The sequence below is a fragment of the Ambystoma mexicanum genome, chromosome 14, assembly GCF_040938575.1.
Source record: "Ambystoma mexicanum isolate Mex_15411 chromosome 14, UKY_AmexF1_1, whole genome shotgun sequence".
NCBI classification, from domain to species: Eukaryota; Metazoa; Chordata; class Amphibia; order Caudata; family Ambystomatidae; genus Ambystoma; species Ambystoma mexicanum.
This window is the reverse complement of record NC_090940.1, coordinates 662,351,679-662,368,956: the sequence shown is the minus strand read 5'-3', so window position 1 is coordinate 662,368,956 and position 17,278 is coordinate 662,351,679. Positions and strand designations below refer to the sequence as shown.

General features: G+C 51.3%; 1 protein-coding gene across 4 annotated transcripts in view; it reads left to right on the top strand.

Moving 5' to 3' along the window:
* BRF1 (BRF1 general transcription factor IIIB subunit) overlaps positions 1 to 17,278 on the top strand; it is a 1,105,609-nt gene that overhangs the window by 684,542 nt on the left and 403,789 nt on the right. For all 4 annotated transcript variants that reach the window (XM_069638202.1, XM_069638201.1, XM_069638205.1 and 1 more), the window contains one exon: positions 3,637 to 3,909. In XM_069638202.1, the coding sequence (XP_069494303.1) occupies positions 3,637 to 3,909 (273 nt within the window). The remainder of the gene's footprint in view (positions 1 to 3,636; positions 3,910 to 17,278) is intronic.

Genomic DNA, 17,278 nt, shown 5'->3' with positions numbered 1-17,278 from the left:
GGTAACCTCCTCCATTCTCAACTTTCGTTACCAACAATATTTTATGCCTTTTTTTTTCTTTTTTCACAAGTCCAGCAGTATGAGCGAGCACCAAATACGCAAGCTCCAATCCACTTTCTCGCCAAAATTCTATATAATCAATTTACTCAAGAACATCACTTCATTGGCGATTCCCTCTTAGATACGGAAATCGCGTAAAGCCCAAACTTTATTTCAAACAATCAATGATGCAGTTCTTCACATTGACATATAACAGGACACGCATGACAGACATTTGACAGACTAGACGGACACCAGCTGGACACACATATACCTGCCTTCTAATCAATACCCCGACATGGGGTTTAAACAAACCCCTTTAGTGCCGTCTTTAATCGTCACCGTAGTCTAATCGTCCCCCATTATGTGAGTTCACGTTTCTTCTGACCGCTGTATTAAAGTGCAGGAACAAGGCAAATCCTTTTTACTTTTTTCTTTCAAGTGCCCCCCCGGTATCCTCTACTTTTTCCTCTAGGGTGTCTTCCCGGTATTCGCTGCTTTTTTTCTCGAGTGTCCTCCTGGTAACCTCCACTTTTTCCTCTCGGGTGTCCTCCCGGTAACCTCTACTTTTTATCAATTTATACTCGAGTCACTAACCCCATATATATATCTATATATCTACTTCTGACTATTTTTATTTTTCTCCACCACCCTCAGTTGCCTTTCCCTTACTTGTTCTAATGCCTATAAGACATTTGCCAAAGTAATGAGTTTGTTTCACTCACTGCTCACTTCTTTTCCTCTATGGAACTTCGGGATCACCCCCCCTCCTTTTTCCCGCCTCTTGCAGTCTTTTCGTCTGATCCGCTGCCCGTGGGAATGAGAAGGGTTATGCTCGGAAAGGCAGGTTCCTTCAGACCTACTGCAGATTTGATGGACTTACTTCTGTCATTCTCCACGGGAAGTTTCTCAGTCTACTCAACCGAATGGCGAAGGACTTGTGATATTGCCGAAGGCCTAGAGTTACTTCGTGCTGTCGGTCTACGGGTGTCTTAGTATTAATTAATCAATAGTTGATGGTCGAACCATCCTCTGCTACCAGGTGTACAGGAGGGCAAAGCATCCTCTGACGGGCCCATAGGTCAGAGCTCACCCTCTAGTACCTTTAAGACCAGATAGCTGCACTTTGAGGAGGTTAGGGTGCAGGATTCACTTACTCCGACACACTTCAATAAGGACAACTCAATAGTTTGGCAAAGGGAATTCTGTTCAATAACCAGTACAAAAAACGGGGAAACAAATGGTAATCAACAGTCGTGATCGCCAGTCTCGCTTCCACTTGCACTTTCTTCAATCAGACAGCAACCTTTATGGGTAAATCTCGTCATCATTTGACGTGCAGAACTCATGTTTGTCATGCATTTCTATTGGTCGGAAAGGTAACTTGTGTATAGGTGCTATATCTGTATATGGTAAGAGAGCATGCGTATTGGATAACTCTTATCGGGTGGGTGTCTACGCCCATCACACTACATCACTCGTGATAGAAGTCACAACTACAACGTCTTATTGGTTCGACAAGCTATAGGACCCTAGATTATTTGGTCCATTGGGATTGGGTGGGTTACACCCCTAGGCATAAATCTCCACTTTAATTAGCAGCATGCAGAATGGACACCCAGATGCGGAGTGCCCTAAGATTCACCCTGCCTCCCTTCCATCAATCAGTACCTCTCGGGCTATGTGTCAATTAGTTGGCTGAGGAAGGCCTCGAAACTGTAGTTCTTATCAGGAAAAGTTATGGGATCCTCGGGTTTTGGGTGACATCAGACGTTGGTACCTCTTTGCCCTTGGCTGGTCATGTGTCTGTTCACTGTGAATCTGCTTCATTTTCCCTCATTTTGTGTATTTAATTCTTCCATAGCCTCGCCACCTGCCTGGGGCCTCCTTATCTCGACCTTCACTGGCTGGCTTGTATGCTCTGAAGCTTCGATTCTCCGAGGTTGCTGCTCTCCTCCCTTTCTTAGGTGGACCTTGAATTCCCAGGCATGAGCTACTTCTTACTGAGTTTCGAATCCGCGCTTTGCTTTGGCTGGAATATGAATTTTACCCTTGTTAGTCCTTTGCAATATGGGCTTAATTCTGCTTCACAAAAAGGAGTCGCACTTGTAAAGCGTGCTTCATTGAGGTAGATATTTACTTGGCGCATGGCGCTCTATTCTTCTACTAAGCATTGCAAGCAGTACCGGTTACTTAGCTTCTTGCGTTCCGAGCCTATTTTCATGCATTCAGTCAGTTGCACACTTCGATCCTGGTTACGTTCTTTGTTCTGCAACGTTGTATCTTCTTATACATCTATCACATCATTATTCTTTACATTTTCGTCCTTGTGTATCATCTTTTGCTCGGTTTATATACGTCACGTCCGTTTGGGCTTTCATGTTGTCACCATTTGCCTTCCATTAAGGCTCTATGTGCCTCTTCGGGGACCGTTTGTAATTAATCTTTGTTTCGTATCAGCTGCTGGTCTGGCTGTTTCAATGGGTATCTTGCAGCCCACGGTTGTCTGGTGATAAGTGCTTCAATGGGTATGCATGTCCTTCTGATGGGTATTGGACAGAGCCCCACCGTGGCTCTCTGTTGGTTCATTTGCTCCTTATACGTCACATATCTTGGCGAGTATGCTTCTGACATCTCGACATGGGTTGCTGGAGTGGAGGCCATATTTGGGACCTCCTCTACATCGGGTGTCTGGCATCTTCCTCTGGCATTCACTGTTTTGCGGCCCGCCGCAGGCTCCATGGTTCCATACTGCTCCCGCCCTTCCAAGACATCACCATGTTTCTCTCTGCCCCCCCTCTCGCTCTGCCCCCCTCTCGCTCCTCTTTCTCTCTGTTCACGTTGAAAGGGGTGTACCCTTTTCCTCCATGAGTCATAATTGTTCCAGCACAACCTGAAGCCAAACAAAAGAAAGGTGCATTGTGATTGGGGGCAATCCCATATAGGCAGATGGTGTTGCTTGCATAGGGAGTTGCTTATAGGAATGGGGAGTCCCTCCCAGTGAGGTCCTACTTGCCCAGACCCTAGGGAGGATGGGGTTCCTTCAGACATGGGTCCCAGCAGTGTGCAGGGGCGGGGTGATGTGCATAGCTAGTGTGTGCTCTTATCAAGGTGCATTAATGCACTGCTGCCCACCCCGTCTTTCGGCATGAGCCCCTATGACGCTCTGGGTGTCTAAGTGTGTGTGTGTGTGTGTGTGTGTGTGTGTGTGTGTCTGTCTGTCTGTCTGTCTCAGAGAGAGATGGCTGTCCCTGCACCATGCAGAGCACCAAGGGTTGCCTGTGAAGTCCTGAGAAAGCAACATGTCACCGAGAGGGCCAGAGCTGGACATCATTATGCATGCCTGGTTCCTTCATGCAGGCAGCTACTGAGAATCAGTCCTGCGCTACAGTAGCTCCTGAAAAGAAAGTACTCTGTGTCAGAACTGTGTTCATTATTTCTGTGCAAACTCAAGGGTGGTGTTGTGTGTTGTTTTGCCAGAGGGGGGTGGTGGTGTGTGTTTTGCCGCATATGGTCATGTTGGAGCCCTGACTATTTCTAGGGAATTATGTGATGCCCTGGCAAAGAAACTGAAGCTGCTGCTTCCCTTTTCTGTAGATGACGCAGATGAAAGCAGCTCCAGCATCTGTGGGGAAGAGGAGGCAGATGAAGAGCTGGAAGCAGCGGCCAATCATCTCAACAGGGACATCTTTGACGTTCTCCTGCAAAGGCAAATAAGTGACCACGAACAGTCTAAACACAATTTTGATAGGCAATCGCCTGTAAAACCCCCTGCCCTGGAGTCTCTGCTTGGACCGCTCCCTACTGCTGCCAGCCTGGGCATCACGGAGTCCATTAAGGAGTGCATTGCCAACAAGGCTCGAGAAAACCGTGAGTAGACGCCTTCATTGCACCTGTATCAGTAGTAGGCAACACTTAAAATGAACTGGTCGGGCTGCAGAGAAAGATATGCGTACCCCCCAGTCCGCAAACCACCCTTTAAAAATGCAGCAAATAATCTGGGTAAACGGCTGTAGTGGGTTGGCTGCCTATCAGACATTTTATTTATGTATTTATTTCAGCGCACAAAGCCCTGGGGCATCTAGGCACTAGTTACAGAAAGTGCATGGTACATTGGTGAAGTGCGAGAATAAACACATGGTTACAGACATAAACTGGTGTGTGTAGACAGACTGGCAAAGCCTCGCCTCATGTTACAAGGGGCTACATCAGGCAGCATATGAGACCGATGGGTGCAATTACACAGACTGCTAAAGCCTCACCTCGTTTTACAGGGGGCTACACCAGGCAGCGTGAGTCAAATGGGTACGATTACACAGACTGGCAAAGCCTCACCTTATGTTACAGGTGGCTACATCAGGCAGCATGAGTCAAATGGGTACGATTACACAGACTGGCAAAGCCTCGCCTCATGTTACAGGGGGCTACATCAGGCAGCTTATGAGTTAAATGGGTACACTTACACAGACTGCTAAAGCCTCACCTCATGTTAGGGGGGCTGCATCAGACGACATATGAGTCAAATGGGTACAATTACACAGACTGGTTCAGACTGCATGCAAGCACATTGGTCCGGATCATCTGCAAAAGGTTGGCAGGGCTGGGAAGATGTGTTAACGTTTTCAAGTGTGATATGAAAGGCTGGTCTGGTCGGTTGTGAGTGAGGCCAGTGATTCTGAAAAATGGGTTTGTTAGATAGTAGGATGGTTACCAAAAAGCTAGCAAGGATGGGGCACTGCCAGTCTGGTGTCTGGCCTCACCTCTGACAGCATGGTTAGGGCAGACTCAAGCTGACCAAAGTGTGTCTGCTTCTTTCTTAGCCCTGCTGCAATACATGCTGAAAATTAAGTATGCAATCATTATGACAAAACTACACCTTTTGTGAAAGAGAAATACGCTTGAGTTGCCTAAACCTAGAAATGGTTCCTACTTTTACAAAGAATGGAGGTCTTGCGTGTCTGCTGCCTTCATTAAGTTAGTTGCCCTGCAGCTCCGTTATCGATTTCATTAGCTGTCGAGCCTTGATTGGGCCCATGATTACACACACTTTATCAAAGGGTAGCCACAGAGTAATCTCTCAGCAAGTGGCTCCCAAGCACCATCTGCTTTTCTCTTGGCAATGACCTCATTTTCCAGACGGTGCAGTGTATTTCAGTCTACCTTTGACATCAGATATCCTTCTATAAAGGCGATTACTGGCAAGTCTCCCTGACAGTCTGGATTTCTCTGCAAACTGATGCTGCAGCGTTGATGAAGGCGGCATGTGAACCTCAACGCTTCTCACCCATCCTTTGTGTTTTGGTCTGTTAACTTTTATGTCTTTTCTTCCCAAATGCATCTCTGCCAGAAATGTAAGCATGAAATTGTTCTTCTAATATACACCTTCCTATTGCTTTCATGAAGATTCCTCCCGTCCCCTCCCTCTACGCACCCGCTACCTCTATTAGGAATTCCACTTCTTCCAATACCACATGTGCACCATGCCACATACTTGTGTTTTTTTCTTCTAAATTCTCCCCTTGTCATTTCAATTTTGTTACGGAACGGCCTTTTTTGGTTTAAGGGAGTTGTACTCATTTTCGGTTTTATTTTTCCACTCCCACTTTGATATACAGGCTTATTATGATGTTAAATCATGCTATGTTTTGAACTGTCGTTTACCTTAATGGCATGTTGCTTCGCTGAAAGCCAACAAGGGCTTTGAAGCAGTTGGAAGGTAACCTGTAGCACTCCACACAACACCAAAATACATATATGCTATAAAAAAAACTACATATAAGTGGCACTGGACTCATGAAAAGGTCCATAATGCAAATGTAAGCTGGTAGGCAGACTCTGCATCCATGCTATGTCTAAGAGCAAAATGTCGACCTCTATTGATAGGAACAGCTAATTGCAGCCCAGGTTGGGGAACCTGGGGTTATGCTCCGGGGAATACCCCAGGTGGTACGTGGTATTATACTGGAAAAGATGGAGGGGAGGACAAGTTCCCGAAGACCTCCCTTCCTCCCATTAAATCTTTCTTGCCCAGATTAAGCAACTCATCCAGATACAACAAATTCCATAGAATCCCAAACCTGTTACGCCCAGAAACCACAACTCCCAGGTCCCTGATTATTCTTTTCCGAACACACAGTCCACTTTGACTGAACACTACCATTCCCATAGTCCCCCCTATTCATTTAAAAAACTTTACCAAACGTAGCCTTTCCGAATTTACCTACCCCCAGGACAAGGAATATAATTCTCCCTTCTTATAAAAAATGTCCCCATCCTACCACGAAGGATACTCGCACCCCCCTTAACCGCCCCCCACACAGTCATGCTCTGAAACACTTGTGTACGAGCGTGATATAAATAAAATATCATATCATATAATACCCCCTTTTCCGACACACACTTCCGCACAACACGAGAGACAACTGACTAACCACAGTGCCATTTACCTGACAGGTCCCAACACAAGAGTCAGACAAAGTCAGGCACACACCTGACGGCCCTTTCCCTTCCGCACCGGGATAAAAGGTGGAGAAAGCGAGCACAATACAGGCAAGGCAGACTGCATGACGTGAGAGCTAACTCAGCACGGCAGTTCAGCAGGAGGAGAAAGACAGTGCATACCAAGAAGGTGACAAGATGAGAAACTACTGCCCTTTCCAACCCAAGGCTTGTGAAACCTCTGCAGAAGGAATCATAAGACCACAAACAATAGCCAGCATGTGTTGCAGTAGATGTCAGTGGTACACAAGATCCTCTGCTGGGGGGAGACGCTTGTCCCGGAGGTACCAACCTTGACTTCAAAGAGAAAGAAAGCCAAGCGGTTCATCACAGCTAGTGAGTCGGCTGATTTGAACTGTGAAAGAGCTATTGATGAAAAAGGGTGGGGCAACAGAGAAGTCTGGCACCACATGGGTATTCAAGCAGGAAACTCTGGGCAATTAACCGATGGTAGAAACTACCATAACCCCAAGGCCTTGGGAAAAGGCGAAAAGAGGTGAAAGTGGTCATACATGGGTCTTGTAAAATCCTGGGTACTGTCGAATGTCTTTGACCAACAGATGATTGTGAAGAAAAGGGAAATTAATCCTGCATGGTGAAATTAGCACATGAACAGTGTGTTACAAATGTTGGCAAGAGTGAACCCCCTGGAAGAGGGATGCTAACAAAAAGGGGCGTAGTTTAAAAATACATTTAGATTTGTGAATGCAAGAAGTAGTGTAATACAAGAGGAAGTGGATTGTCCCCCTCGGCATTGGGATCTGAGTCCGGCAGAGGGAGATCCCGAAAGAAAGACCTGAGCCTGATCGATGGAAGCCTAGGGTCGGAGCCTGAGAGAGGGAGATCGAGGGAGTGGAAAGTCGTCACCCCAACATTCATTTGGAAAGGAATGTTTTGTTTGTTTTGCTGAGTACATCGGGCCCTTGAAAGCAAGAGACTGTTATGGAAAAGAGACTTGACCATTGAAGAACCGGATAGCTGTGCTCTGGAGACCCACCTTGTCCCGTGCTTAAAGCTTGGGAAAGGAAGACCCCTGGCAATCACATCCTGACTTTTTATTTGTGGACACTTCTTTCTTTATTGAGAACCCTATTCCACACTCTTTCTGTTATTAGTTGTAAGGATTAGGCAATGGGTTTTACTGGTAATGGCCTTGTACTTTGACAAGACGCCTCAAGGACTGCCTTATTTTTCATTTGATGGTCGAAGCTTGCTCCCATCTTCGATTTAGGGTGTGCGTTTTTCCACCCTGCATTTAGTTTAATAAACACCCTTGAACTGTGATCACTTATGTCTGTCTTTATTAATGCCACCATGAGTTCCTTACAGTTGGCATCAGCAAAATGACTATTCTGGGTTTCTGTGGGAGAAATTAAAATGGCTCCCTTTCTATGAAAGCCAACACACTTCAAGAGTCAGCTTTAGCACATCTCAAGCCCACATTTTTAGTAATACCCACCTATCTCTCTGAAACTGTCTTTACGTAGCCTCTTCCCCCCCCCCCCCAATAGCTTCGTCCCTTCCGTTTTCCTTTCCTCCACAAACTAAGGTCAGATGCTTTCATACCAATGCAGTGGCTTTTGGTGGACTGTAAAAGATGACAAACCACTTAACCCCACCTCTCATCACTCCCCATCTCCAACCCCACCCTTTGCCTGCCTTCCTTTGCTTTTGCACAGTCAGGAATTTTGAGGTATAGTTTTACTTTGTCCTAGCTATGGCACTAGAACTTCTCTCTAACCACCCATTCCCTCCCCACACACCGTTTCCCAATTCTTTGTTTGGTGGGTTTCACATGTTTGTGTGGAGTCATTCCAACCCCCCTCTCCCGTGCCCTCGGGTACAGTTGCTGTGTCTGCCCTGCCAAATCGCTGAAAACCAAGAGAAGTTGCTTTCTTGATTAGAGCCTCAGGAAGAGTTTATATTTCCCTGCACAATGTCAGGATCTGGAACAATTTGCAGTTTACACTGTAGTTCCTGGGAGAGTTGGACATTCCTTTTTTAGGACGATGGAATAATTTGTCATCGTGGTTGTACCTTTCCCAGGAGAAACACAACCTTCCCCAAAGAGTCCTTGGCTGCATATATAGCCGCCCTGTCTGGATCTTAAGAGCATCCTTGGACTCTTTTAGGGAGACCTGTGCGCTGTTTCTTTGGCTGAACCCTTGATTTCTCACATTGGTGACCAGTAAAAGAAGGTGGAGACCTAAGCTGCTCCCCGTTAACTTGTTGCGTACTTGCATTGATCAGTTGCAATCTGTTTCCCTCGCTGTGTGCTTCCCTGCTCCCTGTAGCTTGTAAATAACCTAATAATTATACGAATGATGAAAGCTTTGTCATCATCTCTCATGCCTCATGTAGTGTCCCACTGGTACCAATTGCTATATCCTGCACTAGAACCGAAATCCCTTTCGCGTTGAGTCCAGTTGGGTTTCAAGAGTATTAGCAGATGGTGGCAGCCCTTTGTGGAATTTGCCTGACACTTCCCGTGGATTCACCGAACACCATAATGCGTTGGCTGGATCGTGCGCCCTAACCAACGGGACTGCCTGATGCGCTCAGTCCGTCTTTAAAGGTCCACAAAGGAGTACTTCCAGGGGCAGAGGGAGTGGATTTGCTGGGAAATGGTGCTGGGCTGCTGCAGGCAGAATAAGTAACTAGCTTCGATTGGGGTGGGCGAGTGGACTTGGGGGAAGGCGTGGTGTGGGGTCTAGGGTGGTATGACCCAATTATTCAAATGCAGAGAACAGAGCGATTTGGAAAGTGTGGGGAGTAGGGACAAGTGTGGGATCCAGCATTGGGAAGAGTGGCCACTACTTGCGAGTGCATGATGGGTTCATCAAAGGAGGTGCATAGCCGAGTGAGAGGAAGTTGCTTTCAAGTTGTGGTCAGTGAAACCATCTAGAACAATTCTCCAGATTCTTCAAAAATTAGGACGTGTTTTATGGAATAAGATCTAGAATAGTTATGTTCTGTTACAAATTAATTGTACCTGGATTTTGTATTTCTTTGAGTGTTTTTAATCCCAATAAACTGAACCATGAGTGACTGAGGAATCGGACTAGAGGGGCTGTCCTTGCGCATCAGCCTATATTCCTCCTCTCGTTCATCCGGAAGTAAAAAGGCCAGAGGCTGCAGCATTCCTGCCATGGCTCAGGAAAGGGCTTTCCTGCTGGTTCAGCCATTTTATCTGCAGCCGTTGCATTTTAAGCAGACGTAACCCAAGTGATGTCATACCTTCATCAACGAGATCAAGCGGGCAGGTTTTGCTCAATAGGGAGAGAACCTTTCCTTTAGTACGGTAATATGAAAGTTATACATGTACAGGCTTCTGTATAGGGCAAGCCTAGCTATGGAACATGTGCTGTACTACAAGGGATGCAATGATACAGTACCATAATATAGATGCAAGTAGCTCGAGCTATTGAGGCGACTATTGGTAGGCTATGGCGAGGGAGAAAGAGGGAGGATACAGAGGGTATTTCCTTGGCATAGATATCGCCCTCCTGAGCCAATACATTTCAAGACACTCCTGCCAGCAAGTGCCAACCCCCCCCCCCCCCCGCCCCCACTCAGTGTAGGATATTACTTTGGTGTAGATATTCTCACTCTAGCAACGGGTCACCATCCTGAGCCAGTAGCGATGCCTTTGACACACAAGCTAGTATTTCATCTTCTAGATTACGGTTTTCTCACCCACCATCCATGGATCTTGCTTCTGGATGAAGGCTTTCAGTCCTTCACATGTGCTTGCTACTCCTTTGTGGCCTCTGTCTCCTGCCAGGGTTTGAGCTAAAGCATTTGGGGGCTTGTAGCCTTCTCCCTTCCTCTGGTCCTGGGCTCGGCCAGTTTCTGAGAGATCCTTCTCAGCAGCCTATGGCTCCTTCTCAGGATCAGGTCTGTTACCTGCAGCCTTTGTCCTCCTGCCCTTCAGGTCAGTAACCAGTCTAGTACAGTTACCTGCTGGTTTTTATAGTGGTCCCAATTGCCCTTATTGGGCCATAGACCCCTCATTTGTACTCGCTAACCTCGTTCTGATCTCAGCCCTGCATTGGACCAGTCTTTCTCCCCGGGTGTAGTAGTTTCTCTGTCCAGCTGTGTGTGCTTATTTTCCCAATACTGTGAATTAATTTTGTTTGGTGATGGTATAACCCACATAAGCCATCTTAGGGTAAGGCGGGAGTGGCTATCTGGTCGTGCGACTCCATGGCTCTGTTTGGTGCTAGTGCCACTTCTCTAGCAGGACGCCTCTTCCATGGTATAACCCAGACACGCCATCTTAGGGTAAGGCGGGAGTGGCTATCTGGTCGTGCGACTCCATGGCTCTGTTTGGTGCTAGTGCCACTTCTCTGGCAGGACGCCTCTTCGATGGTATAACCCAGACACGCCATCTTTGGGTAAGGCGGGAGTGGCTATCTGGTCGTGCGGCTCCATGGCTCTGTTTGGTGCTAGTGCCACTTCTCTAGTAGGACGCCTCTTCGATGGTATAACCCAGACACGCCATCTTTGGGTAAGGTGGGAGTGGCTATCTGGTCGTGCGACTCCATGGCTCTGTTTGGTGCTAGTGCCACTTCTCTGGCAGGACGCCTCTTCGATGGTATAACCCAGACACGCCATCTTTGGGTAAGGCGGGAGTGGCTATCTGGTAGTGCGGCTCCATGGCTCTGTTTGGTGCTAGTGCCGCTTCTCTGGCAGGACGCCTCTTCGATGGTACCCACATACGCCATCTTAGGGTAAGGCGGGAGTGGCTATCTGGTCGTGCGGCTCCATGGCTCTGTTTGGTCCTATTGCCACTTCTCTGGCAGTACGCCTCTTCGATGGTATAACCCAGACACGCCATCTTTGGGTAAGGCAGGAGTGGCTATCTGGTTGTGCAGCTCCAGGGCTCTGTTTGGTGCTAGTGCCGCTTCTCTGGCAGGACGCCTCTTCGATGGTACCCACATACGCCATCTTTGGGTAAGGCGGGAGTGGCTATCTGGTCGTGCGGCTCCATGGCTCTGTTTGGTGCTAGTGCCACTTCTCTAGTAGGACGCCTCTTCGATGGTATAACCCAGACACGCCATCTTTGGGTAAGGCGGGAGTGGCTATCTGGTTGTGCGGCTCCATGGCTCTGTTTGGTGCTAGTGCCGCTTCTCTGGCAGGACGCCTCTTCGATGGTACCCACATACACCATCTTAGGATAAGGCGGGAGTGGCTATCTGGTCGTGCGGCTCCATGGCTCTGTTTGGTGCTAGTGCCACTTCTCTGGCAGGACGCCTTTTCGATGGTATAACCCAGACACGCCATCTTTGGGTAAGGCGGGAGTGGCTATCTGGTTGTGCGGCTCCATGGCTCTGTTTGGTGCTAGTGCCACTTCTCTAGTAGGACACCTCTTCGATGGTATAACCCAGACACGCCATCTTTGGGTAAGGCGGGAGTAGCTATCTGGTCGTGTTGCTCCATGGCTCTGTTTGGTGCTAGTGCCACTTCTCTGGCAGGACGCCTCTTCGATGGTATAACCCAGACACGCCATCTTTGGGTAAGGCAGGAGTGGCTATCTGGTTGTGCGGCTCCATGGCTCTGTTTGGTGCTAGTGCCGCTTCTCTGGCAGGGCGCCTCTTCGATGGTACCCACATACGCCATCTTAGGGTAAGGCGGGAGTGGCTATCTGGTCGTGCGGCTCCATGGCTCTGTTTGGTGCTAGTGCCACTTCTCTGGCAGGACGCCTTTTCGATGGTATAACCCAGACACGCCATCTTTGGGTAAGGCGGGAGTGGCTATCTGGTCGTGCGGCTCCATGGCTCTGTTTGGTGCTAGTGCCGCTTCTCTGGCAGGCCGCCTCTTAGATGGTACCCACATACGCCATCTTAGGGTAAGGCGGGAGTGGCTATCTGGACGTGCGGCTCCATGGCTCTGTTTGGTGCTAGTGCCGCTTCTCTGGCAGGACGCCTCTTCGAAGGTACCCACATACGCCATCTTAGGGTAAGGCGGGAGTGGCTATCTGGTCGTGCGGCTCCATGGCTCTGTTTGGTGCTAGTGCCGCTTCTCTGGCAGGACGCCTCTTCGATGGTACCCACATACGCCATCTTAGGGTAAGGCGGGAGTGGCTATCTGGTCGTGCGGCTACATGGCTCTGTTTGGTGCTAGTGCCGCTTCTCTGGCAGGACGCCTCTTCGATGGTACCCACATACGCCATCTTAGGGTAAGGCGGGAGTGGCTATCTGGTTGTGCGGCTCCATGGCTCTGTTTGGTCCTAGTGCCGCTTCTCTGGCAGTACGCCTCTTTGATGGTATAACCCAGACACGCCATCTTTGGGTAAGGCGGGAGTGGCTATCTGGTCGTGCGGTTCCATGTCTCTGTTTGGTGCTAGTGCCGCTTCTCTGGCAGGAAGCCTCTTCGATGGTACCCACATACGCCATTTTAGGGTAAGGCGGGAGTGGCTATCTGGTCGTGCGGCTCCATGGCTCTGTTTGGTGCTAGTGCCACTTCTCTGGCAGGACGCCTTTTCGATGGTACCCACATACGCCATCTTTGGGTAAGGCGGGAGTGGCTATCTGGTTGTGCGGCTCCATGGCTCTGTTTGGTGCTAGTGCCACTTCTCTAGTAGGACGCCTCTTCGATGGTATAACCCAGACACGCCATCTTTGGGTAAGGCGGGAGTGGCTATCTGGTTGTGCAGCTCCATGGCTCTGTTTGGTGCTAGTGCCACTTCTCTAGTAGGACGCCTCTTCGATGGTATAACCCAGACACGCCATCTTTGGGTAAGGCGGGAGTGGCTATCTGGTCGTGCGGCTCCATGGCTCTGTTTGGTGCTAGTGCCACTTCTCTGGAAGGACGCCTCTTCCATGGTATAACCCAGACTTCTCCAGCATGGGGTCTGGCATGGATTCACATGCTCATGAATATTCCCCGTCGTCAGGCTGGGAATCCTCGGTAAAGAAAAAACCAGTATCAGTTTCGTTTCTGATCTGTCTTTCTTAGTAATAACCAATCACTGGTCTCTGCGTCATACTGACCACAGCCAATGACTGCCCTCTACCTAAGCACCGCCTCTGGCAGCCATCTTCAGATTTTTACCGCACGTTCATGTGTTGGGATCCTCGTGCTATTGCTCTCGAGCGTTAGTGCTATTTGTTCACGTTTTTTCTCAAAAACTTCGTTTTTTCAGTCAAAAGAGCCTCAAGCTCCACCGACTCTCCATCCGATCAACGGGGACCCGTGTCGGATTCGTCTGCGCCCCTCAAGGGTGAAGATTTCGTCGAGCTACGCTTTTGGAGGACTCCAGAAGTTTCTCAGGCCCGGACATGGCCCAGGAGAAGGGAAGCTCGACGCCCGGAAAGCTGTTCAGGATCTGCCCTGGATGCCAGCTGCAGAACGTCTTTAAGGAGGACGAACACTCCTTTTGTCTCTACTGCTTACATGAGGACAAGACGCACGTGGAGAAGGACTGTGCGTTTTGCGGCAACATGTCGGAGCGGACCATGAAGGACCGCCATCAACGTCTCGCCAACTGGCTGGAAGGGAAGAGCCCGTCAGGCGAGAAGAAGAGGAAGAAATCCGAGCGGTCTTCTAAGACCTTTGAGGACGCCCCGGCGACGGGGGTCCAACACAAGGCCAAGCACCGCGAGTCCGCTGGCACCGGGAGCGCCGAACGGTTGGGCTCTACGGGCGCCAGGCAGGGCGCACCCTCCCCGGCACCTTCAGCCACGAGCCAACGCTCTGGGTCGGGTAAGAGGAAGGGCGAGCACCCGGCAAAGCTCCTGGAGAGGCCCCGGTCGAGCTCGAAGGCCCCATCGGAGGGGGAGCGAGGCAGTGTCCCCCCCCCTCAAGGATAAGGCGGTGAGCGCACCTAAGGTGGTGAAGGCCTTAATCCATCCGGCCAAGCCCTCTATCGATACTGTCGCGGCGGCCCTGGCTCAGCCTGTGGAGGCTACACCAGCGGTGGCGACCTCGGGGCTCAGAGTCTCCCTGCCACCTCGGAGGGAGTCCTCTTTTGTGCCCATCGATAGGACCCCCGTGAAACCCCCGGCGGGGAAGAAAAAGGGGGGGCAGGGCGTCGTCGTAGATTCGGCCTCAACCTCAGAGGAAGAGCTGATTGAGGTCTTAAGCCACGGCCTTGGCGTGGAAGAAGACCGGCCCGTCGGGATGGATCCCGACGCAGGCGACGACGACATTGTCGAGGGTGCCGACGGGGCCCCTGATCGCCCGTCGGATTCCCCTCTGCCAGTGCCGCAAGACAACTCGGCGGCCATTTTGTTGGCTATACAGTCCTTATGTTCTGAGATAAGGACGAGACTACCGTTGCCGACGGAGGAAACTCTCCCGTCGGGGGATCCTGAACCGGGACCTTCTGGTGCTCCCCCGCCCAAGAAAAGAAGGATTCACCCTCCACCTCCTTTTCAGCCGTCGCGTCCCGTCCAGCCCTCCTCCCCGTCCACCCGAGGGGATGATACGGAGACTGACACGGCAGCGACGGGTACGGACGACGAGGTGTACGACGAGGATCTACCGTCGTCACCTACTACCAGTGCTTCTCCGCCCGACGAGATTGGAGCGTTCCGCTCCATGATCGCCAGGGCATCCGAGCTTTTCCAACTCTGCCCTGAGGAGAAGAAAAAGGAAGGATTCCTTTATCAACGGCGCGAGGCCAAGAGGAAAACGGTCCTCGCGGTGCCTCTACTGGACGACATTTGGGATGAGGGCCTCGCCCTCCTCAAGAACCCTTCCACGACGCCAGCTAGAAGAGACCGGTACGAGAAAAAGTACCGGGTCCCGGACGCGGCCCCCCTGTGCCTCTGGGCGCAGCCTACTCCGGACTTCGTCGTCTCCGCGGCGGCCAGGAAGAAAGCGGGGGTGGGGTGCGGCCTCCACATTGACTTCCCCACCGGACGGCGAGGGAAAGAAATTGGACGCTATGGGACGCAGGGTCATCTCGTCGGCAGCGACGACGATTAAAGCGGCCAACGCCTTGGCTATCGTGGCCCGCTACGACAGGGAGTTATGGTACAAACTGGCTCCCCTGCTGGACTTCCTACCGGACGACAAGAGGGCGGATGCCCTGGAGATCCTACAGGAAGGCGAGGTGGCGTCGGACCACGCCATCACTATTGCGACGGACATCGCCGACACTGGGTTTCGCCAGTTGGGCAACGGCGTGTGCCTTAGGCGGCGTGGATGGCTCAAGGCTACGGACTTCCGTCAAGACGTACAGACCAGAGTCCTGGACATGCCGTTCGATGGGAACAACCTGTTTGGGAAAACAGTGGACGATTCCCTCCAGGCCATTAAAGCGTACACTGAGACGGCCCGGGCCCTTGGAGTTCTGCAACGACGGACGCCCTTTCGGAGCAGCGGAGGCAAGGGCGCCTCCAAAGGTTCTGGCGGCGGTTTCTCCACCTACCGTCAAGCGGCCCGCTCGTCGTCTCCGGAGGCCTACAGAGGACGAGGCAAGTCTGGCGGACCCCGCCGTCGTCGCCAAGGAGGTCAAGGCGGCAAAGCCTCGTCGAAACAGGATTGAACCGGCCGTGGGGTCGGGCCCCCACCGAAGCACCCCGGTGGGAGGCCGGCTGGCGAGCTTCGTCAGCGTGTGGGAGTCCATCTCCACCGACCGTTGGGTGCTGGACGCCATAGCCCGGGGCCACGCGCTCGAGTTTCAAAGAAGGTGCCCGCGCGTCCCCCCTGTGGCCAGGAAAGAGCTTCACGTCCCTCAGCTTCTCCTGGAGGTAAAGGCGATGCTCAGGAAGGGTGTCATCGAACTCGTCCCAAAGAGGCTTCGGGGCTCCGGAGTTTACTCGAGATACTTCCTCGTGAAGAAGAAGACGGGAGGATGGCGCCCCATCCTAGATCTGCGACGGCTGAACAAGTTCATCAAGGCGCAGAAGTTCCGGATGGTCACCCTCTAGCACGTCCTGGGGCAGCTGGAGGAAGGAGACTTCCTGTCGTCGTTGGATTTGGAGGATGCCTACTTCCATATTCCCATCCTAAAGGGGCACCGAAAATTCCTCAGGTTTGTGGTCCAAGGGCGTCACTACCAGTTCAAAGCCCTCCCCTTCGGACTATGGTCGGCACCCAGGGTATTCACCAAGTGCCTTGCACCGGTGGTGGCACAGCTGCGCCGCGAGGGGATCCACGTCTACCCCTACCTGGACGACTGGCTCATCCGAGCCAAGACGAGGGAGCTCGCCGTGGAGCACACGGCAAGGACCGTCCAACTTCTCTCGGACCTGGGATTCTCCGTGAACTACGCCAAGTCCCACCTGGTACCCGCGCAAAACGCACTGTTTCTGGGAGCGAAGCTCGACAGTGTCCCTTCTGGCCTCCCCGTCGGAGGAAAGGACCAGGTCCATCCTGGGCAAGGTACAGCGGATGTTGGTTTCCGACGCGGCCAAGGTGAGGTCCATCAAGTCCCTCCTCGGAATGATGTCTTCTTGCATCTACCTCATTCCCATGTGCAGGCTCCGGATGCGCCCGTTGCAAGAGTTCCTGGACGCGCGCTGGATCCAAACGACGGGCGGCTTCGAGGAGAGGATCACACTCGACGAGAGTTTCCGCCGAGCGGTCCGGTGGTGGGGCAACCGCCCGCATCTGACGGCGGGCATGGACTTCCAGACCCCAGACCACCAGGAGACAGTGACCACGGATGCCTCCTTGGAAGGGTGGGGAGCGCACACCGAAAAACTGCACGCGAGAGGCCTTTGGCCCCCGACGGAGAAGTGCCTCCATATCAACGTCCTGGAGATCCGTGCAGTGTTCTGGGCCCTCA